Genomic DNA, 26,660 nt, shown 5'->3' with positions numbered 1-26,660 from the left:
CTCAATGTAATCGAAGAATTAGAAAACACTAAACAAACAACAACACAAAGAATTATCTATCCAAAATGGATATGTATGGGTTAAACACTTCTCCAATCTTTTTGGCTCTATAACAAAGAACAAAGAACAAACAGCAAAAACATATACATGATCAAATACAAATCTTAGAATCAACTATTAACTTCTTTGGGGTAGGGGGCAGTATTTTCACGTCCGGATGAAAAGCATGCCCGGATTAAACTGCCTGTTACAAAGCCATAAAAGCTAGTATATGCATATTATTGGTAGATTTTGATAGAACACACTCTGAAGTTTATAAAACTGTTTGAATGATGTCTGTGAGTATAACAGAACTCATATTGCATGCAAAAACCTGAGAAAAAATCCAACCAGGAAGTGGGAAATATGAGGTTGGTCGATTTTCAACTCAGCTCCTATTGAATATACAGTGGGATATTGGTAATGTTGCACTTCCTAAGGCTTCCACTAGATGTCAACAGTCTTCAGAACCTTGTTTGATGCTTCTACTGTGAAGTGGGGCTGAAGGAGAGAGGAATGAGTCAGGTCTGCCATGAGGTGACCATGCTCTGACCATGCGCGTTCACCTGAGAGCGAGCTCTGTTCCATCGCAATTCTGAAGACAATGGAATACTCCGGTTGGAACATTATTGAAGAATTATGTTAAAAACATCCTAAAGATTGATTCAGTACTTCGTTTGTCATTTTTTTACGGACTGTAATATAACTTTTAAAACTTTCGTCCATACTTTCCGCTGGACCTGCCCACGCATCATAAGTTTGGAAAGTGTACTGAACGCTAGAACAACAAGGAGGAATTTGAACATAAATTATGGACATTATCGAACAAAACAAACATTTATTGTGGAACTGGGATTCCTGGGAGTGCATTCTGATGAAGATCATCAAAGGTAAGTGAATGTTTATAATGTTACTTCTGACTTCTGTTGACTGCATAATATGGCGGATATATTTGTGTCTTGATTGGGCTCTGAGCGCCGACTCAGATTATTGCATGGTTTGCTTTTTTCGTAAAGCTTTTTTTGAAATCTGACACAGCGGTTGCATTAAGGAGAAGAGCATCTAAAATTCCCTGCATAACAGTTGTATCTTTTAGCAATGTTTATTATGAGTATCCATGTAAATTGATGTGGCTCTCTGCAAAATCAAAGGATGTTTTGGAACTTCTGAACGTAAGGCGCCAATGTAAACTCCGATTTTTGGATATAAATATGAATTTTACCAAACAAAACATACATATATCGTGTAATATGAAGTCCTATGAGTGTCATCTGATGAAGATCATCAAAGGTTAGTGATTAATTTGATCTATATTACTGCTTTTTGTGAATCCTCTCTTTGGCTGGAAAAATGGCTGTGTCATTCTGTGAATAGGCACTCACCTAACATAATCGTTTGGTTTGCTTTCGTCGTAAAGCCTTTTTGAAGTCGGACACTGTGGCTGGATTTACAACAAGTGTATCTTTAAAATGGTGTAAAATACATGTATGTTTGAGGGATTTCTGGGGTTGTTTTGAATTTGGTGCCCTGCACTTTCACTGGCTGTTGAAGAGGTGGGATGCTACCGTCTCACGTACACTAGAGAGGTTAAAGACTACCAGAACCCACTGGATTCTCCAATTACCTTGAATGAACTACAGGACAAAATAAAAACCCTCCAACCCAAAAAGGCCTGTGGTGTTGATGGTATCATCAATCAAATGATCAAATATACAGAAATATACATCAAATTCCAATTGGCTATACTAAAACTCTTTAACATCATCCTCAGCTCTGGCATCTTCCCCAATATTTGGAACCAAGGACTGAACACCCCAATACACAAAAGTGGAGAAAAATCTGACACCAATAACTACCGTGAGATATGCGTCCACAGATACCTTGGGAAAATCCTCTGCATTATCATTAACAGCAGACTCACACATTTCCTCAGTGAAAACAATGTACTGAGCAAATTTAAAATTGGCTTTTTAACAAATTACCGTATGACAGACCACATATTCACCCTGCATACCCTAATTGTAAAATAAACAAACCAAAAAAAAGGAAAAGTCTTCTCATGCATTGTTAATTTCAAAAAAGCTTTTGACTCAATTTGGCATGCGGGTCTGCAATACAAATTGATGGAAAGTAGTGTTGGGGGAAAAACATACGACATCGAAAATCCATATAAAATATAAACATATAAAATCCACAAACAACAAGTGTGCAGTTAAAATTGGCAAAAAACACACATTTCTTTCCACAGGGCCGTGGGGTGAGACAGGGATGCAGCTTAAGCCCCACCCTCTTCAACATATATATCAATGAATTGGCGAGGGCACTAGAACAGTCTGCAGCACCCGGCCTCACCCTACTAGAATCTGAAGTCAAATGACTACTGTTTGCTGATGATCTGGTGCTTCTATCCCCAACCAAGGAGGGCCTAGAGCAGCACCTAGATCTTCTGTACAGATTCTGTCAGACCTGGGCCCTGACAGTAAATCTCAGTAAGACCAAAATAATGGTGTTCCAAAAAAGGTCCAGTCACCAGGACCACAAATACAAATTCCATCTAGACACCTTTGCCCTAGAGCACACAAAAAACTATACATACCTTGGCCTAAACATTAGCGCCACAGGTAACTTCCACAAAGCTGTGAACGATCTGAGTCACAAGGCAAGAAGGGCATTCTATGCCATCAAAAATAACATAAAATTCAACATACCAATTAGGATCTGGCTAAAAATACTTGAATCAGTTATAGAACCCATTGCCCTTCATGGTTGTGAGGTCTGGGGTCTGCTCACCAACCAAGAATTCACTAAATGGGACAAACACCAAATTGAGACTCTGCATGCAGAATTCTGCAAAAATATCCTCCGTATACAACGTAGAACACCAAATAATGCATGCAGAGCAGAATTAGGCTGCTAATGATCAAAATCCAGAAAAGAGACGTCCAATTCTACAACCACCTAAAAGGAAGCGATTCCCAAACCTTCTATAACAAAGCCATCACCTACAGAGAGATGAACCTGGAGATGTCCTTAAGCAAGCTGGTCCTGGGACTCTGTTCACAAACACAAGCACACTCCACAGAGCCCCAGGACACCAACCAAATCATGAGAAAACAAAAAGATAATTACTTGACACATTGGAAAGAATTAACAAAAAAACTGAGCAAACTAGAATGCTATTTGGCCCTAAACAGAGAGTACACAGTGGCAGAATACCTGACCACTGTGACTGACCCAAACTTAAGGAAAGCTTTGATTATGTACAGACTCAGTGAGCATAGCCTTGCTATTGAGAAAGGCCGCCGTAGGCAGACCTGGCTCTCAAGAGAAGACAGGCTATGTGCACACTGCCCACAAAATGAGGTGGAAACTGAGCTCCTGCCCAATGTATGACCATATTAGAGACACATATTTCCCTCAGACTACACAGATCCACAAAGAATTTGAAAACAAACCCGATTTAGATAAACTCACATATCTACTGGGCGACATACCACAGTGTGCCATCTCAGCAGCAATATTTGTGACCTGTTGCCACAAGAAAAGGTCAACCAGTGAAGAACAAATACCATTGTAAATACAACCGTTATTTTCCCTTTTGTACTTTAGGCATTTGTACATCATTACAACACTGTATCTATACATAATACATAATATTCTTTTGGAACTTCTGTTCATTTTTTTTTATTTTAAGAGGAGAGGAGAGAGGAGGAAAGAGAGAGAGAGAGAGAGAGAGAGAGAGAAGAGGAGAGGAGAGGGGGGAGAGAGGAGGGAGGGGAGAGAGGAGAGGAGAGGAGAGAGGGGGAGAGAGAGAGAGAGAGAGAGAGAGAGAGAGAGAGAGAGAGAGAGAGAGAGAGAGAGAGAGAGAGAGAGAGAGAGATAGAGAGAGAGAGAGAGAGCGAGAGCGAGAGCGAGAGCGAGAGCGAGAGCGAGAGAGAGAGAGAGAGAGAGAGAGAGAGGAGGGAGGAGAGGAGAGATGAGGAAAGAGAGAGAGAGAGGAGAGGAGAGAGGGGGAGAGAGGAGAGGAGAGAGAGAGAGAGAGAGAGAGAGAGAGAGAGAGAGAGAGAGAGAGAGAGAGAGAGAGAGAGAGAGAGAGAGAGAGGAGAGGGGGAGAAAGAGAGAGAGAGAGGAGGAGAGGAGAGGAGAGAGGGGGAGAGAGGAGAGGAGAGAGGGGGAAAGAAAGAGAGTGAGAAGAAAGGGAGAGAGGGGGAGAGGGGGAGAGAGGAGAGGATAGAGGGGTAAAGAGAGGAAGACTTTTGTGAGTGTAATGTTTACTGATTGTTTATTTCCCTTGTTTACTTCCCATTTGTTTATTATCTATTTCATTTGCTTTGGCAATGTAAACATATGTTTCCCATGCCAATAAAGCCCTTTAAATTGAATTGAGAGAGAGAGAGAGAGAAATCTACTAGAAGGAGAGAGAGATGAGCAGATGAGCGCCCACATTTTTCAGAATGTTTTTACAAAAATATAGATTTAGAGTTATATGAACTTGGATTTTCCGGCAAGGACATATACAGGATACTACCCTCCACAACATAACCTTCACTCCAAATCAAAACTCCAAATCTACAACCTGATTTTGGACAAAATTACCTGGAAGGAGTTTTACTACCAAAGATCCTTATTTCCAAGCTACACAGCAAAAGCTCTGTCAAACAAACAACAGAAATGTGAAAACACCATCCAACCTGGAACTGAGTGAGTCATGTTTAGTCTGAAGCTACTTTTAAAGCCAAGTAGAAAAATATGTTACAATGATATATTTTACATTTTAAGGACTGAATGCTAAGTTACGGCTACCAAGCTTGCTAGGACAGAACACATCTGACTGCCACTTCAATTAGCATTGAGATGTGAAGTGAGAGGTGTCAAAGCCCTTGAGCCAAACAATGGCAGGAGAGTTTCACAGCTTATCCCAAATGCGGAGGCCTTTGAAGCCCCCTCCCACTGTTCAGAGGTCATTTCAATACAGTACCCTGCGGATTATAAAAATGAGAAGGCAGGGAAAGAGTACAAAAAGAAGCTCCTTATGGAAAATCAAGAGACACTTTTTGCTGACTATTGTAAAAATGGGAACATACGCAACTTAATCTTCCACACAGACCATCCCCTGTTATGGAACAGTGCTATATTAGACAACAAGGACTCTGAGTCAGCCAATGTCAACCTGTACAAGTCTGGAACAGTAATGGTACAGGGCAACCCAAAACAGTTTCAGCTAGACTTTTACATAATCAAAGTGATAGCTCAGCAGGATAAGCTCTCTCTTGAGAAAGATCATCCAAGTGTGTCAGACCAGATTTCTTCATTATACAACCCCACAGACGAGCAACCCCAAGTGGAAGGTCAACCTCCCAGCACAGAGTACTACTCCCTCATTGAAATAAAGGATAAATTCACCCAGCTGGAGGTAAGGCAGGTGGAGCTGAAACAGCAGGTGAACACACTCCAGTCAGCACAAAACATTGTCCAGCTCAACAACACCACCTCAACCTGACCCGTAGAGCTGGAGGTGGAGAGAGACATATCTGCACTCTGGACTGTGGTGAGGCAAATTCAACAGGTGAAAGAGCAGGAGCATGAGAAGAACAGAGCACTAGAGGAGAAGGTGAAAGTGCTTGATGAAAAGGTGAGAACAATGACGTGTGACAGAGAACAACCCACTAGAGAGGTGGCCACCCCCGCAGAGAAGCCAGCAGAACAGCCCACCTCAGACCCTGACCATAGCCTCGACACCACAGCAGAACAGCCCACCCCAGACCCTGACCATAGCCTCAACATCACAGCAGAACATTCCACCTCAGACCCTGACCATAGCCTCGACACCACAGGAGAACAGCCCACCCCAGACCCTGACCATAGCCTCGACATCACAGCAGGACAGACAAAAGAAGAGCCTAGGGGATCCCACACCCTCTGAGCACACCCCTTGTCAGCCACCCTGATAGCCCTCCTGACAACCCCCCCACACCCACTGAGGACATACACAAGACACAGATTGTACTCCTTATGGACTCAAACTAAATCAACTTTTCCCCAAACACACAGTGTCTAAACTCTGGTGTCCAAACACCCAGCGCGCCCTAGACCTTCTGTCTGAGGACCAACTAGGTTCACCTAGCCACATAATAATACTCACAGGCACAAACGACCTGAGAACGCAGCAGGAAAGGGTGGCCACAGCACTCAAGGGAGTGATTGAAAAAGCTTGTTCTACTTTCCCCAACGCACAAGTGGTTACCCTGCTACCACGAAAAGACTTCCACCCTGCTACCGTACAGCAGGCAAATGCAAGTATTTCCTGTGACTGTGCCTCAAAACCAAATGTCTACCTGGCCCACCACTCCACCCTGGACTTGAACAGCCTTTAGGACCAGGTCCACCTATACAAGGAAGCAGTGTCCACCTTCGCCTGGACCCTAAAGGACATCACACTCAACCGCAGACCCAACACCTCACACAGGAGCAACAGATGAGCAGACACCCCACCCAGACCAGCAAGACACTCCCCGACCTGCGGGACCCCCCCTCCCCGGGACCTACACATAGAGGAGCCACGCCAAGAGGACCTACATCCAGACCACAACACCACCAGCCACATCCACACCCCCACCCCAACCAATCAACACCCCCCAAGTCAACCATGCCCACACCCCATTTAGGCCCCCTCAGATCAGACCTATGCCCCTCCTGCCCACCCCATGCCTCCACTTCCGCAAAGAGGGCCTCAACATGAAAGTCACACATACGTCCAGGTCGTTAGCAGGCAAACAGGCCTAACCCCCACTCTTACACTAGCCCAAGCCAATGGCATGTACCAGATGCTCAGCAGGCTCTGCTCACACTTACTGGTCTGAGGGAAATCTACACGACTAACGACATTGGACACTTTATGGAACACAAAGCCTTCACTATCTCATCCTGCAATATCCAAGGCCTGAGGTCATCTGCCTTTGGCCTAAAGAGCTGGAACCTGGACTTCACCAAAGAAATTGGAAACATCCTACAAGAAACATGGTATAGAGGAATTGGACCCACTGGTTGCCCTCTAGGTTACGGAGAGCTGGTAGTCCCATCCACCAAACTACCAGGTGTGATACAGGGAAGTGACTCAGGGGGTATGCTAATTTGGTATAGAGCAGAGCTAACTCACTCTATTAAATTAATCCAAAGAGGAACATTTTACATTTGGCTAGAAATTCATGCTGTCAATTAACTTCTGGGCCACATCCTGACTGATGGCAGCCCATTCTTGCATAATCAATGCTTGAAGTTTGTCAGATGTATTTTAAATTTTTTGTCCACCCGCCTTTTGAGGATTGACCACAAGTTCTCAGTGGGATTAAGGTCTGGGGAATTTCCTGGCCATGGACCCAAAATATCAATGTTTTGTTCCCCGAGCCACTTAGTTATCACTTTTGCCTTATGGCAAGGTGCTCCATCATGCTGGAAAAGGCATTGTTCGTCACCAAACTGTTCCCGGATGGTTGGGAGAAGTTGCTCTTGGAGTTGCTCTTTATTCATGGCTGTGTTCTTAGACAAAATTGTGAGTGAGCCCACTCCCTTGGCTGAGAAGCAACCCCACACATGAATGGCCTCAGGATGCTTTACTGTTGGCATGACACAGGACTGATGGTAGCGCTCACCTTGTCTTCTCCGGACAAGCTTTTTTCCGGATGCCCCAAACAATCGGAAAGGGGATTCATCAGAGAAAATGACTTTACCCCCGTCCTCAGCAGTACAATCCCTGCACCTTTTGCAGAATATCAGTCTGTCCCTGATGTTTTTCCTGGAGAGAAGTGGCTTTTTTGCTGCCCTTCTTGACACCAGGCCATCCTCCAAAAATCTTTGCCTCACTGTGCGTGCAGATGCACTCACACCTGCCTGCTGCCATTCCCGAGCAAGCTCTGTACTGGTGGTGCCCCGATCCCGCAGCTGAATCAACTTCAGGAGACGGTCCTGGCGCTTGCTGGACTTTCTTGGGTGCCCTGAAGCCTTCTTCACAACAATTGTACCGCTCTCCTTGAAGTTCTTGATGATCCGATAAATGGTTGATTCAGGTGCAATCTTACTGGCAGCAATATCCTTGCCTGTGAAGCCCTTTTTGTGCAAAGCAATGACGACGGCACGTGTTTCCTTGCAGGTAACCATGGTTGACAGAGGAAGAACAATGATTCCAAGCACCACCCTCCTTCTGAAGCTTCCAGTCTGTTATTTGAACTCAATCAACATGACAGAGTGATCTCCAGCCTTGTCCTCATCAACACTCACACCTGTGTTAAAGAGAGAATCACTGACATGATGTCAGCTGGTCCTTTTGTGGCAGGGCTGAAATGCAGTGGAAATATTTTTCGGGGATTCAGTTAATTTGCATGGCAAAGAGGGACTTTGCAATTAATTGCAATTCATCTGATCACTCTTCATAACATTCTGGAGTATATGCAAATTGCCATCATACAAACTGAGGCAGCAGACTGTGAAAATTAATATTTGTGTCATTCTCAAAACTTTTGGCTACAACTTTACATAGTCAATGGTAGTCTTTGAGGGGACTCCTACGGTAGGCACACCTACAGTCCATCTCTTGGCTGTAGTACTCTTCCCTAACTTTTACAGTCCCGTACCCCTTCAAACATTCAACCTCCAGCTGCGTAGCACCAGGGTCAGCGCACTCTCAAATGTTGTTTTTGACATCATTGTAGCCTGCCACACACACACTATACGATACATTTATTAAACATAAGAATGAGTGTGAGTTTTTGTCACAACCTGGAAATTGACAAAGAGCTCTTATAGGACCAGGGCACATATAGTAATATAATAATAATCAATAATTTTTCTCTTTATTTAAACATCTTATATATAAAACCTATTTTGTTCATCTGAAATGGTGAATAACTCAACACAGGTTAATGAGAAGGGTATGCTTGAAAGGACGTCCATAACTCTGCAATGTTGGGTTGTATTGGAGAGAGTCTCAGTCTTACATCATTTCCCACACACAGTCTGTGGCTGTATTTAGTTGTCATGCTAGTGAGGGCCGAGAATCCACTCTCACAAAGGTACGTGGTTGCAAAGGGCACCAGTGTCTTAACACAGTTATTTGTATCATCCATTTAGGGAAAGTTTCTGTGTAAATGCGCACCCAACTCACTCAGGTGCTTCGCTAAATCACATTTGACCTTGTCTTGAGCTTGAGTTCATTTGCACACAGAAAATCATACAATGATGGAAAGACTTGTGTGTTGTCCTTGTTAATGCAGACAGAGAAGAGCTCCAACCTCTTAATCACAGCCTCAATTTTGTCCCGCATATTGAACATAGTTGCGGAGAGTCCCTGTAACCCTAGATCCAGATCAATCAGGGGAGAAAAAACATCACCCAGATAGGCCAGTCACGTGAGAAACTCGTCATCATGCAAGACAAGTGAAAATTATGGTCAGTAAATAAAACTTTAAGTTCGTCTCTCAATTCAAAAAAACGTGTCAATACTTTGCCCATTGATAACCAGCACACTTCTGTATGTTGTAAAAGTGTTACATGGTCGCTGTCCATATCATTGCATGGTGCAGAAAATACACAAGAGTTCAGGGGCCTTGCTTTAATTAACAAAGCTAACCATTTTCACTGTAGTGTCCAAAACATCTTTCAAGCTGTCAGGCATTCCCTTGGCAGCAAGAGCCTCTCGGTGGATGCTGCAGTGTACCCAACGAGTGTACTCCACTATGTCTCCCTGTCATGGCTTTTGCGCCACCAGTACAGATACCAACACATCTTGATCACCAAAGTCCATTTGATGTCACAAAGCTGTCCAGTACTTTAAAAATATAATCTCCTGTTGTCCTGGTTTCCAGTGGTTTGCAGAAGAGGATGTCTTCCTTAATTGAGCCCCCATAAACCTAACGGACATATACCAGGAGCTGTGCCAGGCCCGCCACATCTGTCGACTCATCCAGCTGTATGGCATAGACTTCACTGGCTTGTATGCAAAGCAGTAATTGTTACAAAACATCTCCTGCCATGTCACTGACACGTTGTGTTGTTTGATGAAGTCATTGTCTGTATAGTTTTTTGAGCCTTTTGTCCCAGCATTGTCCCAGCCATATCCGCAGCAGCAGGAAGAATTAAGTCCTCCACAATAGTATGGGGCTTGCCTGTCCTAGCCACTCGGTAGCTCACCATATAAGACGCTTATAGTCCTTTCTTATTAATGGTATGTGTTGATTTTATACGTCTTACTACTCGAAAGACATCTTAATTCTCGCTCCAAAAACTCCTGTGGCTTATTTTTCAAAATGGCATGTTTTGTTTCTAAATGTCTGCCCAAGAGTGTCGGTTTCATCGAGTTCTGAGATAGTACTTTTGCACATATAACACACTGTGGCTGAGGAAAGGCACTACTCCCAATATAAGTGAACCCCAAATCAATGTAGTTCTCATCATATTTGCGTCTCTTCGAAGGTGCAACGTCCCTGTCTGTTGTTTGGTGCTTTCCCAGGTAAGAGGGCAGTAGCTCTTCAGCTGCATCAGATTCACAACTGTCAGTGTCCATGCTAGCTGGGCTAACAACACATGTAGAATTACTGATGCTAGCATTGGATGTGCTCGTGGAAGCAGATCAACTTGTTTTGTCGACAGGTGCAGGTGTAGTACCGCTGGTAGTAACAGTACTACCAGTCGAGCTGGTATTTGTCTCTATGGACGCGGGCCTTACTAAATGGACTGTTAGAAAATGTGAAGAAATAAAAATGACCAATATTTAAAATGTGAATCACATTTTTATTTGGCGTACCCCCAATGGCATTGCGCGTACTCCTGTTTGGGAATACCTGCTGTAGACGACTTTATCACTGACCTCAACCCAGAGTCTCTCAGAGCGCTCACATTCAGTCCACTGACACCCCTATCAGATCACAGCAAAATCACAATCTACTTGAACAGAGAAATACTCAATCTTGAGGCATCATAGCCAAAGGAACTGAATAATATTAAGAAATGGTTTAGATGTAAGGAAAGTTGTGTGGAAACCTACCAAAAAACTATTGAGCAACAACAAATTCAATCCCTTTAAGACAACTTCCTGGACAAAACGTTTCACTGTAATAGTGAAGGTGTAAACTTGGCAGTAGAAAACCTAAACAGTATATTTGACCTGTCAGCTTCCCTATCAAATCTAAAGATGTAAATCATTTGATTAAGAATGCAAAAACCTAAGAAAGAAATTGAGAAACCTATCCAACCAAAAACATAGAGACCCAGAAAACCTGAGCCTACGCCTTCACTATGGTGAATCACTAAAATAATACAGAAATAAATACACTACGTAAAAAGAAGGAACAGTCAGAAATCAGCTCAATGTAATTGAAGAATCCATAGACTAACCACTTCTGGAAAAATTGGAAAACACAAAATAAACAACAACACAAAGAATGATCTATCCAAAATGGAGATGTATGGGTAAACCACTTCTCCAATCTTGTTTGCTCTATAACAAATAAAAAACAGCAAAACCATATATATGATCAAATATAAATCTTATAATCAACTGTTAAAAACTACCAGAACCCACTGGATTCTCCAATTATACTGAATGAACTACAGGAAAAGATACAAACCCTGGCATCTTCCCCAATATTTGGAACCAAGGACTGATCACCCCAAACCACAAAACTTAAGACAAATTTGACCCCAACAACTACCGTGGGATATGCATTAACAGCAACCTTGGGAAAATCCTCTACATTATCATTAACAGCAGACTCAGTGAAAACAATGTACTGAGCGAATGTCAAATTGGCTTTTAACCAAATTACCGTACGACAGACCATGTAATCACCCTGCACACCCCAATTGACAAACAAAAAAACTAAACAAAGGAAAAGTTATCTCATGCATTGTTGATTTCAAAAAAGCTTTTGACTCAATTTGGCATGAGGGTCTGCTATACAAATTGATGGAAAGTGGTGTTGGGGGAAAAACATACGACATTATAAAATCCACACACATTTCTTTCCATAGGGCCGTGGGGTGAGACAGGGATGCAGTTTAAGCCCCACCCTCTTCAACATAAATATCAATGAATTGGCAAGGGCACTAGAACAGTCTGCAGCACCCGGCCTCACTCTACTAGAATCTGAAGTCAAATGTTTACTGTTTGCTGATGATCTGGTGCTTCTATCCCCAACCAAGGAGGGCCTACAGCAGCACCTAGATCTTCTGCACAGATTCTGTCAGACCTGGGACCTGACAGTACATCTCAGTTCCAAAAAAGGTCAATTTGCCAGGATCATAAATACAAATTCCATCTAGACACCTTTGCCCTAGAGCACAAAAAAAAACTATACATACCTCGGCCTAAACATCAGCGCCACAGGTAACTTCCACAAAGCTGTGAACCATCTGAGAGACAAGGCAAGAAGGGTCTTCAATGCCATCTAAAGGAACATAAAGTTCTATATACCAATTAGAATCGGGCTAAAATTACTTTTTATAGAGTATAATAGAACCCATTGCCCTTCATGGTTATGAGGTCTGGAGTCCGCTCAACAACCAGGAATTCACAAAATGGGACAAACACCAAATTGAGAATCTGCATGCAGAATTCTGTAAAAATATCCTCTGTGTACAACATAAAACACCAAATAACGCATGCAGAGCAGAATTAGGCCGATATCCGCTAATGATCAAAATCCAGAAAAGAGACGTTCAATTCTACAACCACCTAAAAGGAAGCGATTCCCAAAACCTTCCATAACAAAGCTGTCTCTTACAGAGAGATGAACCTGGAGAAGAGTCCCCTAAGCAAGCTGGTCCTGGGGCTCTGTTCACAAACACAAACAGACCCCACAGAGCCCCAGAACAGCAACACAATTAAACCCAACCAAATCATGAGAAAACAAAAAGATAATTACTTGACACATTGGAAAGAATTAACAAAAAAACAGAGCAAACTAGAATGCTATTTGGCCCTAAACAGAGAGTACACAGTGGCAGAATACCTGACAACTGTGACTGACCCAAACTTAAGGAAAGCTTTGACTATGTACAGACTCAGTGAGTATAGCCTTGCTATTGAGAAAGGCCGCCGTAGGCAGACATGGCTCTCAAGAAAAGACAGGCTATGTGCACACTGCCCACAAAATGAGGTGGAAACTGAGCTGCACTTCCTAACCTCCAGCCAAATGTATGACCATATTAGAGACACATATTTCCCACAGATCCACAAATAATTAGAAAACAAACACAATTTTTATAAACTCCCTTATCTATTCGGTAAAATACCCCAGTGTGCCATCACAGCAGCAAGATTTGTGACCTGTTGCCATAAGAAAAGGCCAACCAGTGAAGAACAAACACCATTGTAAATACAACCCATGTTCATGTTTATTTATTTTCCCTTTTGTACTTTAACTATTTGTACATCATTTTGAAATGTCATTATTCTTTTGGAACTTTTGTGAGTGTTATGTTTACTGTTCATTTTTATTATTTATTTCACTTTTGTTTATTATCTACTTGCTTTGGCAATGTAAACACATGTTTCCCATGCCAATAAAGCCCCTTAAATTGAATTGAATTTAAATTGAAATTGAAAGAGAGAGAGAGAACGGGAGGAGGGGGACTACTTCATCATGTATGGCTCGCCGCCGGCCCTTCATCATACACTGCTAGTCCTACCCCCTCTTCCCCCCAGCACTGAAACTCAATTCACCCATATCGCGTCCATTACGGCCTGATTCATACTCTGCTCACCGGGGGCCTGCCACAGCCATCCATCTTGTCTCCGGGTCGGAGCGACGGAGGAAGGGAAGGAAGGTTGCCTGGCAGATCTAGGGCCACGCTAGATGGAGTAGACGCTATCCTATCAAGCCATCCAACCGCACCAGTAAAAACATCCGGAAGCTTTAACGGTGCCGAGCAGCGTTTGCCGGCTGCACTAGAAAAAACTATTTTATCCACCTGTCTACCCAGACAGGACAGGGCTTTTTCAACCCACTCCCTCCTTTCCCCCTTCATTGCCTTCCTCTCTACCTCCATCATGTGGGACTTTTATGGTTTGTCCTTCCAAGTGATGTCCTCTATTCATCTTTCTCTATTTCTCTCTCTCTCTCTCTCTCTCTCTCTCTCTCTCTCTCTCTCTCTCTCTCTCTCTCTCTCTCTCTCTCTCTCTCTCTCTCTCTCTCTCTCTCTCTCTCTCTCTCTCTCTCTCTCTCTCTCTCTCTCAATTTCACTTCAATTTAAGGGGTTTTATTGGCATGGGAAACATGTTTACATTGCCAAAGCAAGGGAAATATATATCGTAAACAAAAGATAAATAAACCATTAAAAAACAGTAAACATTACACTCACAAAAGATCCAAAAGAATAAAGACATTTCAAATGTCTCTATCTTTCTCTCTCCTCCCCTCTCTCCATTCCTCTCTCTATTCCTCTCTCTATTCCTCTCTCTCCTCTCTCTATTCCTCTCTCTCTCCTCTCTCTCTATTCCTCTCTCTCCTCTCTCTATTCCTCTCTCTCCTCCTCTCTCTCTCCTCCTCTCTCTCTATTCCTCTCTCTCCATTCCTCTCTTTATTCCGTTCTCTCTATTCCTCTCTCTTCCTCTCTCTCCTGTCTCTCTATTCCTCTCTCTCCTCCTCTCTCTCCTCTCTCTATTCCTCTCTCTCCTCCCCTTTCTCTATTCCTCTCTCTATTCCTCTCTCTCCTCCTCTCTCTCTATTCCTCTCTCTCTATTCCTCTCTCTCCTCTTCTCTCTCTATTCCTCTCTCTCTCCTCCTCTCACTCTATTCCTCTCTCTCCTCCTCTCACTCTAATCCTCTCTCTCATCCTCTCTCTATTCCTCTCTCTCCTCCTCTCTCTCTATTCCTCTCTCTCCTCCTCTCTATCTATTCCTATCTCTCTCTCTATTCCTATCTCTCTCTCTATTCCTCTCTCTATCTATTCCTCTCTCTCTCTCTATTCCTCTCTCTCCTCCTCTCTCTCTATTCCTATCTCTCTCTCTATTCCTCTCTCTCTCTCTATTCCTCTCTCTCTCTATTCCTCTCTCTCCCCTCTCTCTATTCCCCTCTCTCTCCTCCTCTACCTCTATTCCTCTCTCTCCTCCTCTCTCTCTATTCCTATCTCTCTCTCTATTCCTCTCTCTCTCTATTCCTCTCTCTCCTCCTCTCTCTCTATTCCTCTCTCTCTCTCTATTCCTCTCTCTCTCTATTCCTCTCTCTCTCTATTCCTCTCTCTCTCTCTATTCCTCTTTCTCTCTCTCCTCTCTCTCTATTCCTCTCTCTCTCCTACTCTACCTCTATTCCTCTCTCTCTCCTCTCTCTATATTCCCCTCTCTCTCCCCTCTCTCTCTATTTATCTCTCTCTCATCCTATTCTCTCTATTCCTCTCTCTTTTGGCATGGTTTTGCTGTGTAATGGAAGACTTGGAGCAGTTCACTGCTAGGTTTGGAGAAGGCTTCAGTAGGTGTGTGGCTAGGTGTCTGGGTTCAGTGTACTGTTCCTCACAAACCATATTCCCCAAGACCCGAGGTCCTCATAAACCATGCATCCCCCAGACCCGAGGTTCTCATAAACCATGTTCCCCCAGACCCGAGGTCCTCATAAACCATGTTCCCCCAGACCCGAGGTCCTCATAAACCATGTTCCCCCCAGACCCGAGGTCCTCATAAACCATGTTCCCCCAGACCCGAGGTCCTCATAAACCATGTTCCCCCCAGACCCGAGGTCCCCACAAACCATGTTCCCCCCAGACCCGAGGTCCCCACAAACCATATTCTCCCCAAACTCAAGGTCCCCACAAACCTGCCAGTAGGCCGGCCTGACAGCCATTCCAAACAACATGGCACCATTGTGTCAGAGCCAGCTAGGCAAACACACAGGACACACACAACAAACACACATTACCACATGGACAGATTTTATGTACAACAGCCTCGTGACAAAAAGGCACTAGTCCCTGTGTGTGTCAAGGCTGCTAATTGACACAAAAAGTGAACAGGTTATATGAGACAACAAAGAGGGGGAATGATAGATGGAGCAGAGTAGACTCGCCTGTCTGTCTGTCTTTCTGACAGCAAGCAGCCAATTACTGATGAAAGTGGTGGGATGAGTCCTGCCAGACCCCAGCTTTCCATTAGCACATGCCAGCCAACCATGTGTGTGTGTGTGTGTGTGTGTGTGTGTGTGTGTGTGTGTGTGTGTGTGTGTGTGTGTGTGTGTGTGTGTGTGTGTGTGTGTGTGTGTGTGTGTGTGTGTGTGTGTGTGTGTGTGTGTGTGTGTAAGGGGGGCTCAGGGGGTCTGCTGGATCCTTTTCACGCTCACACACTAGCGATAAATAACCAGCCGATTCATTTCCCGCAGTTGAGCACATGGAATTGCAATGAGTTGGGGGAGACAGCCCGTCAACCCGAGACCAGCCGATACGTGCAGCCGTGCGCACAGCAGAGTGGAGCTCTAGTGCGGACTCATAAGCGCTCATCTCACCACGCGCACCGAATCAATAACTCCGGCCAAGCACTCGAAAGCTCACCAGTCTCCATCTTTAAAAATGACAGATACCTGAGCTCATTCCATGAAATGACGCACCTATTATTATTATTACACAGTAATATCACAACCACTCCTTTCCTGTAAACCAATAGCATCATTCGACCAAATAGTAATAGGATCAAGTCATGTGAATTAGTGTCAGTAAGTCACCCACAGTAGTGGGATAAGTGGTAACTGGCAGTAGCGTTGGCACGTCTGCCTGCTTGGCCATGCCTGTGTGTGCTCACTGTACCACTGCCAGCCCTGCGGATGACTTCATTCTAATGAATGAGTGGTTTGCCTTCATGTCGAGCGCGACATGCCACAATGACACAGACAAATACAGGGGAATTTTTTTTCTCCAGCTTTCCAGCAACTTCACATGCTCCATTCGGATCACTGGTGAGAGTGGATTTCCAACCAAAAGCACTAGTGGTATGTATGCGTTCACTAGGTTACCACACACACACACACACACACACACACACACACACACACACAAACACCCAGTCTTCCCCCATGCAGCCTTGGTTATCACCCTCACGCGAACATCCTCGCGGCTCGTTGGTGATAATATATTCTGCATCGCAATCGGGAGTTGGTTCTCGTACCAACAGGCTGAAAACACCAAGTAATCTGACAGATGCGTATGCATTATTTAAGAGTCTCTTAAGAGTCTCTTGTTATTAGTTACGAGTCCTACTTCTATGCCTAAATTGCCCCGCGCCTTCTCAAATTGCACTCGACAGACGTGCAATTTTGTGTGGGAGCTCTCAGGTTGGTTGCCATCGTTTAAGAATAAACCAAACAGAACGAATGACAGACGGCGCTCCGCATTCAATACCCTAAAAAACACTGAAATTACAAACCGTCACAATGTTATTCAAATAGCGTCTTGTGCTTAAAACCAAATTATACTACCATTATAGCCTACCATACAATCAAGGTGCTATGATCAATTTATATAACCAATAAAAACAATCAAATAACATGAAGAATGCAGACTTGTCTCCAACAAGACATTGCTTGTCATTAATTGCAGCATAACACTGTTACAATCGGCAAGCGAGATGCAATCAAGAGTCGTTAAAGCCAGAGAAGAGCTAGAAAAACGAAATAGTATACCAGGGGGATGGAAAATAGCGCACACGGGTGGAATTATGGTCACAGACGCGTCCATAGCAGCCTCTCTCCCTCTACACAGTGCTGCCTGCTGGTGTGATCAACTTGAGAATGTTTTCATGACAGGCTGCATGGGGTGACATGTGAGCGCCGCAACTCCGCAGCTCGAGCTCCGGAGCATCAGCAGCATATAAGTGATGATTTACAAATACTAGGCTGCTACAATAAAAGTAAAGACAGTTATACGGTAAAGTAAAGAAAAAGCAGTAAATCACCTGCTGCCAGTTCTCCTCCAGCGAAGGCATTGCAGAGAAATAGCCAGTGTCATGCACGAGTTGGAGTTCCTGAAAAATACTGTAATTCGCCAACACGTCCATGTTGATGCAAGATTTGAAAGTAATTTACTTTGATCCACCGGAAAAAATACAACCCCACTTTTGTATGGTTAGGGGTTAACAAAACAAAATGTCTTCAGATCCTCCTCTGTGCGTCTGTCCATGCACCAGAAAGTATAGCGCTATATACCACTGGAACTAAATAACACACAGAAGAACCACTATAAACAATAGAAAAAGAAGAGTTGAATATTATGTCTCTGAATTGCAATCCTTTTTTCTCTGGCGCTAACTCTCGGGTCTTCAGTCCAGGAGTGGAATGCCAGCTCGGTGACATAAAACGTCCATCTATTTCCGCATTGCCAGATTGCAATATTCGCTCTATAAATTCCAGGTTGGTTTTTCCGCTGCCTGCAGTAGCTTCATCAGGCGACTGGGAGAGTAGCTCGGGCTAGCTGTCTAGTGAGCGGAGCGAGCAAGCGACTCGGACGGGGGAGTGGTTTGTTGTCAATCAATTCCGTGCGTGACCATATAAGGTAAATAGGGTTTGATGATCTCACTGGCGTCCAATTAAGGCGGCGCTAAAATAGGTAAAAGGGAGGAGTTAGAATGAATGGCGAGCCGCTATTGGCTTTGTGTAGCTGTCACTCTAGTCATACATGGCAGTGAAAGGTGAGCTATTTTTAGATGGCTATATATGCTGCAGCATACTTCCTTCACTCAGTTGAAGTCTGTGGCCGAACAGGAAGCATACACAATTTTAAACACATGTAATATTCCTAAAACGTGTTTTTACTGTAATTCATTAAACATTTTTCGAATATAGTTTTAACGGAAGAAACGTCCGGACATGAGACCGATAGGGACTCGGGCTGTGATGTAACAGCTTTCCCAACACAACACAGCTCCTAGACGACTTCTCTTGTGGTTTGAGGTTGCAGGCTTTTACTGGAAACCCGCTGTGTAATACAGAACTCAACGTATCTACTCCACAGTGCCGTCAGAAAGTATTCATACCCCTTGACTTCTTCCACATTTTGTTGTGTTACAGCCTCCATTTAAAATTGATTCAATGTAGATTGTTTTGTCACTGGCCAACACACAATACCCCATAATGTCAAAGTGTAATTGTGCTTTTTGAGATTTTTACAAATTAATTAAAAATGTAAAGCTGAAATGTCTTGAGTCAGTTAGTATTCAACCCTTTTGTTGTCAAGTCTAAATAGTTCAGGAGTAAAACTTTGCTTAACAAGTCACATAATAAGTTGCATGGACACACTGCATCCAATAATAGTGTTGAACATGATTTTTGAATGACTACTTCATCTCTGTACCCTACACATATAATAATCTGTAAGGTCCCTCAGTTGAGCGGGGAATTTCAAACACAGATTCAACCACAAAGACCAGCAAGGTTTTCCAATGCCTCGCAAAGAAGGGCACATATTGGTTGATGGGTAAACCCCCCCCCCCCCGAATATCCCTTTGAGTATGGTGAAGTTATTCATTTAACTTTGGATGGTGTGTCAATACACCCAGTCATTACAAAGATACAGGCGTCCTTCCTAACTCAGTTCCCAGAGAGGATAAGGAAACGCCTCAGGGATTTCACCATGAGGCCAATGGTGACTTTAAAACAGTTACAGAATTTAATGGCTGTGATAGGATAAAACTGAGGATGTATCAACAGCATCGGAGTTACTCCACAATACTAACCTAATTGACAGAGTGAAAAGAAGGAAGCTTGAACAGAATCAAAATATTCCAAAACATGCATCCTGTTTGCAACAAGCCACTAAAATAATACTGCAAAAAATGTGGCAAAGCAACTCACTTTTAGTCCTGAATACAAAGTGTTATGTTTGGGGAAAATCCAATACAACACATTACTGATTACCACTCTCCATATTTTTAAGCATAGTGGTGGCTGCATCATGTTATGGGTATGCTTGTAATTGTTAAGGACAGGGGAGTTTTCCAGGATAAAAAATAAACGGAATTGAGCTAAGCACAGGCAAAATCCTAGAGGAAAACGTAGCTCAGTCTTCTTTTCACCAGGCACTGGGAGATTAATTCACCTTTCAGCAGGACAATAACTTAAAACACAAGGCCAAATTGCCCTCGCTAGAAGCCTGTGTTTCAGACATAAGGAAGTGGATGGCTGAAAACTTTCTACTTTTAAACTCGGACAAAACAGAGATGCTTGTTCTAGGTCCCAAGAAACAAAGAGATCTTCTGTTAAATCTGACAATTCATCTTGATGGTTGTAAAGTCGTCTCAAATAAAACTGTGAAGGACCTCGGCGTTACTCTTGACCCTGATCTCTCTTTTGACGAACATATCAAGACTGTTTCAAGGACAGCTTTTTTCCATCTACGTAACATTGCAAAAATCTGAAATTTTCTGTCCAAAAATGATGCAGAAAAATTAATCCATGCATTTGTTACTTCTAGGTTAGACTACTGCAATGCTCTACTTTCCGGCTACCCGGATAAAACACTAAATAAACTTCAGTTAGTGCTAAATACGGCTGCTAGAATCCTGACTAGAACCAAGAAATTTGATCATATTACTCCAGTGCTAGCTTCCCTACACTGGCTTCCTGTTAAGGCAAGGGCTGATTTCAAGGTTTTACTGTTAACCTATAAAGCGTTACATGGGCTTGCTCCTACCTATCTTTCCGAGTTGGTCCTGCCGTACATACCAATACGTACGCTACGGTCACAAGACGCAGGCCTCCTAATTGTCCCTAGAATTTCTAAGCAAACAGCGGGAGGCAGGGCTTTCTCCTATAGATCTCCATTTTTATGGAACAGTCTGCCTACCCATGTGAGAGACGCAGATTCGGTCTCAACCTTTAAGTCTTTACTGAAGACTTATCTCTTCAGTAGGTCATATGATTGAGTGTAGTCTGGCCCAGGAGTGTGAAGGTGAACGGAAAGGCTCTGGAGCAACGAACCGCCCTTGCTGTCTCTGCCAGGCCGGTTCCCCTCTCTCCACTGGGATTCTCTGCCTCTAACCCTGTTACAGGGGCTGAGTCACTGGCTTGCTGGTGCTCTTTCATGCCGTCCCTAGGAGGGGTGCGTCACTTGAGTGGGTTGAGTTACTGACGTGATCTTCCTGTCTGGGTTGGCGCCCCCCCTTGGTTTGTGCTGTGGTGGAGACCTTTGTGGGCTATACTCGGCCTTGTCTCAGGATTGTAAGTTGGTGGTTGAGGATTTCCCTCTAGTGGTGCGGGGGCTGTGCTTTGGCAAAGTGGGTGGGGTTATATCCTTCCTGTTTGGCCCAGTCCGGGGGTTTCTTCGGATGGGGCCACAGTGTCTCCTGACCGCTCCTGTCTCAGCCTCCAGTATTTATGCTGCAGTAGTTTATGTGTCGGGGGGCTAGGGTCAGTTGGTTACCTGGAGTACTTCTCCTGTCTTATCCAGTGTCCTGTGTGAATTTAAGTATGCTCTCTCTAATTCTCTCGTTCTCTCTTTCTCTCTGAGAACCTGAGCCCTAGGACCATACGTCAGGACTACCGGGCATGATGACACCTTGCTGTCCCCAGTCCGCCTGGCCTTGCTGCTATTCCAGTTTCAACTGTTCTGCCTGCGGTTACGGAACCCCTACCTGTCCCAGACCTGCTGTTTTCAACTCTTAATGATCGGCTATGAAAAGCCAACAGATTTAAATCTGATTATTATTTGACCATGCTTGTCATTTATGAACATTTTGAAAATCTTGGCTCTCTCTAATTTTCTCCTTCTCTCTTTCTTTCTCTCGGAGGACCTGAGCCCTAGGACCATACGTCGGGACTACCGGCCGTGGTGACTCCTTGCTGTCCCCAGTCCGCCTGGCCTTGCTGCTATTCCAGTTTTAACTGTTCTGCCTGCGGTTATGGAACCCCTACCTGTCCCAGACCTGCTGTTTTCAACTCTTAATGATCGGCTATGAAAAGCCAACTGAGATTTATTCCTGATTATTATTTGACCATGCTTGTCATTTATGAACATTTTGAAAATCTTGGCTCTCTCTAATTTTCTCCTTCTCTCTTTCTTTCTCTCGGAGGACCTGGGCCCTAGGACCATGCGTCGGGACTGCCGCCCGTGGTGACTCCTTGCTGTCCCCAGTCCGCCTGGCCTTGCTGCTATTCCAGTTTCAGCTGTTCTGCCTGCGGTTATGGAACCGCCACCTGTCCCAGACCTGTTGTTTTTCAACTCTTGATGATCGGCTATGAAAAGCCAACTGAAAATTATTTGACCATGCTTGTCACTTATGAACATTTTTGAACATCTTGGCATAGTTCTGTTATAATCTCCACCCGGCACAGCCAGAAGAGGACTGGCCACCCCTCATAGCCTGGTTCCTCTCTAGGTTTCTTCCTAGGTTTTGGCCTTTCTAGGGAGTTTTTCCTAGCCACCGTGCTTCTACACCTGCATTACTAGCTGTTTGGGGTTTTAGGCTGGGTGTCTGTACAGCACTTCGAGATATTAGCTGATGTACGAAGGGCTATATAAAATAAAATTGATTGATTGAAATCTACACTGGAGTTGCTTACCAAGAAGACAGTGAATGTTCCCGAGTGGCCGAGTTACAGTTTTGACTTAAATCTGCTTGGAAATCTATTGCAAGACCTGAAAATGGTTGTCTAGCAATGATCAACAATCAATGTGACAGAGCTTGAAGAACTTTTGAAAATAATAATGGGCAAATGTTGCAGAATACAGGTGTGGAAAGCTGTTAGAGATTTACCCAGGAAGACTCACAGATGTAATTGCTGCCAAAGGTGCTTCTACAAAGTGTTGACTCAGGGTTGTGAATACTTATTTAAATTAGATATTTCTGAATAATTAAAAAACAACAACATTGAAAACATTTCTAAAAACGTGCTCTGTCATTATGGGGTTTTATTTGTAGATGGGTGACACAAAAAGGCATTTAATCCATTTTGAATTCAGGCTGTAATACAACAGAATGTGGAATAAGTCAAGGGGTATAACTACTTTCTGAAGGGACTGTATCTGTAGCTTGAGGGAAAAATAATACACAAAAAAAAGTACAAGTGTTGCTGTCCCTTAAAATACACACTATTTTTTATTACTCAAAGCTAATCACAAAGCGTTTTAATTCTTATACAGTACTCCTTGGCAATATGGATTATGAATCATTTTATTACTACGAGTGTGTTGATTGGGGCTGTAATTAATAATTTGGCCATATTGAGCCATACATCAACTTTAATGAATATAAAAAATTCTAACTTTACATTAATGTGCAATTATATAACCCTTACAATATAATAATACCAGCATGTATCACATTTACCGGTAGAACGGGAAGATGCTGTCCTCATAGCCAGATGAAAACATGTTTTTAAATACACTTCTCAGGGGAAAGGGAACAATCTACTTTGACTAATTTACATGATTACATACCAGTCATGTAAATGTATAGATACACATTTACGTATTATTAAAAGGCCGGGGTAAGGGAAGATTTAGTCACAAATCATTTGAGTTTGTTTGTATAGTTAATGCATATAAATTGATGTGGCCAGATCAAGGCTGAGACTTTCCTCCGAGTCCATCGCCACTGAGCATATAAATGTGAACACACACACAGTTCTAGCAATGCTTACCTGGACTGTAATAACACTGTACCTGGTTATGTGTATAGGTTTACTAGGCTACCTAATGTAAATAACCTAAGAAATATTAAACTTCCCTTGGTTAGTAATATACACATGAAGTCTCAGGACCAAATGCACAACAATTACATTTGGTACACATACGTAAACATACAGGTCTCTAATGAGTGTGTACAGTTGAAGTCAGAAGTTTACATACACCTTAGCCAAATATATTTAAACTCAGTTTTTCACAATTCCTGACATTTAATCAGAGTAAATATTCCCTGTCTTAGGTCAGTTAGGATCCCCACTTTATTTTAAGAATGTGAAATGTCAGAATAATAGTAGAGAGAATGATTTAATTCAGCTTTTATTTCTTTCATCACATTCCCAGTGGGTCAGAAGTTTACATACACTCAATTATTATTTGGAAGCATTGCCTTGAAATTGTTTAACTTGGGTCAAACATTTCGGATAGCCTTCCACAAGCTTCCCACAATGAGTTGGGTGAATTTTGTCACAATCCTCCTGACAGAGCTGGTGTAACTGAGTCAGGTTTGTAGGCCTCCTTGCTCGCACACACTTTTTCTGTTCTGCCCACAAATGTTCTATAGGATTGAGGTCAGGGCTTTGTGATGGCCACTCCAAAACCTTGACTTTGTTGTCCTTAAGCCATTTAGCCACAACTTTGGAAGTATGCTTGCGGTCATTGTCCATGTGGAAGACCCATTTGCAACCAAGCTTTAACTTCCTGACTGATGTCTTGAGATGTTGCTTCACTATATCGCCATCATTTTCCTGCCTCATGATGCCATCTATTTTGTGAAGTGCACCAGTCCCTCCTGCAGCAAAGCACCCCCACAACATGATGCTGCCACGCCCTGTGCTTCACGGTTGGGATGGTGTTCTTCGGCTTACAACCCTCCCCCTTTTACCTCCTGTTACGTTCCCCAGTTTTCTGTGTTGTGGTATGTATTTGAGTGTGTGTTTCAGGAGATAGCTTCCTGAGTTCTCCATGGCTAATTGATAATTGGAGAGCTGACCACGCCCCCTCGTCAAGAAGCAGCTGACACTAATTACCTTTGCCACCTGAGGAATATAAAAGCCAGTGTTCTGTTCAGGAAGAGAGATCTTTTTTGGAGAGAGGAGAAAAGAGAGAAATTAGAGATTAGAGGGAGATTGAGAGAGAGAGAGAGAGAGAGAAATTAGATTGTGATATAGTGTTGGTTGTGTATCAGAAAGTGTGGTATGTACTGTTGTTGTTGGTAGCAGTTTTGCTATGTCCTGTGAGTGTTTGTGAAATTGTTAGTAATTGTTCTGTTTCATTTGTTCCCAGGGGGGAAGGAGAAGGCACTTTGGGAGTGCTTAGGCAAGAGGCCCGCGGGCATACATATACCCGTAGTATATTCATTGTCTAGGCACACTAGGTAAGACCTGGGCGGACCACCCCCTGTATTTTGGTTAGGGCACCAGGTGGTGCTAAGATAGGTAAGTAGTGGGTAGGCAGGTTAGATAGGAAAGGGGGAAGTTTTGATATTTACTTTCTTTGCTTTGGTTCCGTCCAGCCCCTTTTCCCCATATTACCGTAAGGAAATAAATCCTAGTAACGGTAAAATCTGCCTTTGTCGTCCTTACTCACGCCTACAGTCCATACCTCTTGCACTTCACAGAGAGTTGAGTTGCAGCAGGGAGTTGCGTTCCCTCTTCTCAGAGGCGTACGTAACATAATGGGGGCTCGTCCGGGATTCCATTAAACCCACCGGACCCTGCTGCACTGAGCTCTCTGTGGTTAGTGATTGAGGTGTGATGGTAGGTTGTGAGTTTGGATGACTTGTTTAGTTTGTGTGTTCAGTAGATTGTTGTGTACAAGATGGCTGCCTCAGCCATCTCCAAGTTCATTGAAGCGCCCTCTATTGATTGTTTGGTGAGGTTTCGGAAAGTAGACCTTTTAGTTATAGCTGACCATTATGGATTTGTTATCCCTGAGAAAGTCCTAAAGGCTGAGCTTTTGGTACTAGTCAGGGAGGGTTTAGTGAGAGAAAGAATTCTCTCATTGCAAGGAGAGGAGACTGGTAGACTTTCCGATGCCAAGTCGGAGGACAGGGCGGAGGAAGGGGTTGCTCGTACCCCCTTTACATTGCCTCGATATGATCCTTTATCTTCTGCTTCAGGTCGTTCAGACGGGACCGCAAGGCTGAAGGTGAGGCTGGCCCGGTTAGAAATGCAGCAAAAAGATAAGGAGAGACAGATGCATTTTGAACTTGAACTTAGGAAAATGGAAATCGACAAGGAGGTGAGGATTCGACAACTGGAGCTAGATGCTGGCTCCAGTGCGACTCCACAAGCTGCTCATCATAAAACCCACTTCGATGTGAGTAAAAATATCGCTTTAGTCCCTCCATTCCGAGAGTCGGAAGTTGATTCCTATTTCTCTGCGTTTGAGCGTGTGGCCGCTGCGCTACATTGGCCACTTGAGGTTTGGCCGCTCCTGTTACAATGTAAATTGTCTGGGAAAGCCCAGGAAGTAGTAGCTGCTCTCTCGCTGGAAGACAGTTTACATTACGAAACAGTTAAAACTACCGTGTTGCGGGCTTATGAGTTGGTGCCTGAAGCTTATAGACAGCGCTTCAGGAACCACAAGAAACCCTCTCATCGTACTTTTGTTGAGTTTGCTAGGGACAAAGAGTCTCTGTTTAATCGATGGTGTTCAGCCAGCAAAGCTAACACATTTGCTGATATTCGGGAGTTGATGCTGTTGGAGGATTTTAAAGGCAACCTCCCTGATAGAATTGTAGTTCATTTAAATGAACAGAAAGTGGTGACTTTGGCCCAGGCAGCAGTGTTGGCAGATGAGTATGCTTTGACACACAAGACTGTCTTTGGTGCACCTCGTTTTGAAGGTAGACTGATTACGTCATCAGTGCCTCGTTCAGGTCGCTTTTCCTCTGACAACCCTAAGCCTTTTCAAGAAATCCGTGAATGTTTTTACTGTCACCAAAAGGGTCACGTGATTGCGGACTGCCCAGT

The 26,660-nt window shown here is 43.6% G+C and overlaps 1 protein-coding gene and 1 long non-coding RNA gene across 3 annotated transcripts in view; one reads left to right on the top strand and one right to left on the bottom strand.

The window, feature by feature from the left end:
* Positions 1-18,102, bottom strand: part of LOC139539045 (Krueppel-like factor 7) — a 137,226-nt gene extending 119,124 nt beyond the window's left edge. Inside the window, exon 1 of the mRNA XM_071341737.1 lies at positions 17,963-18,102. Coding sequence (XP_071197838.1) covers positions 17,963-18,064 — 102 coding nt within the window. The 5' untranslated portion in view covers positions 18,065-18,102. The remainder of the gene's footprint in view (positions 1-17,962) is intronic.
* On the top strand, positions 16,661-25,248 carry LOC139539046 (uncharacterized). 2 transcript variants are annotated; one of them, XR_011667861.1, is made up of 2 exons: positions 16,661-17,000; positions 21,511-25,248. It is a non-coding gene; the product is annotated as an uncharacterized lncRNA (long non-coding RNA). The 2 variants fall into 2 exon arrangements; XR_011667862.1 differs by lacking the exon at positions 16,661-17,000 and adding an exon at positions 18,449-18,558.
* The last annotated feature ends 1,412 nt before the right edge of the window (positions 25,249-26,660 follow it).

Source organism: Salvelinus alpinus, chromosome 14 (assembly GCF_045679555.1).
Source record: "Salvelinus alpinus chromosome 14, SLU_Salpinus.1, whole genome shotgun sequence".
Classification (NCBI taxonomy): Eukaryota; Metazoa; Chordata; class Actinopteri; order Salmoniformes; family Salmonidae; genus Salvelinus; species Salvelinus alpinus.
Note: the sequence above shows the minus strand (reverse complement) of the source record. Positions and strands in the feature narration are given on the sequence as shown.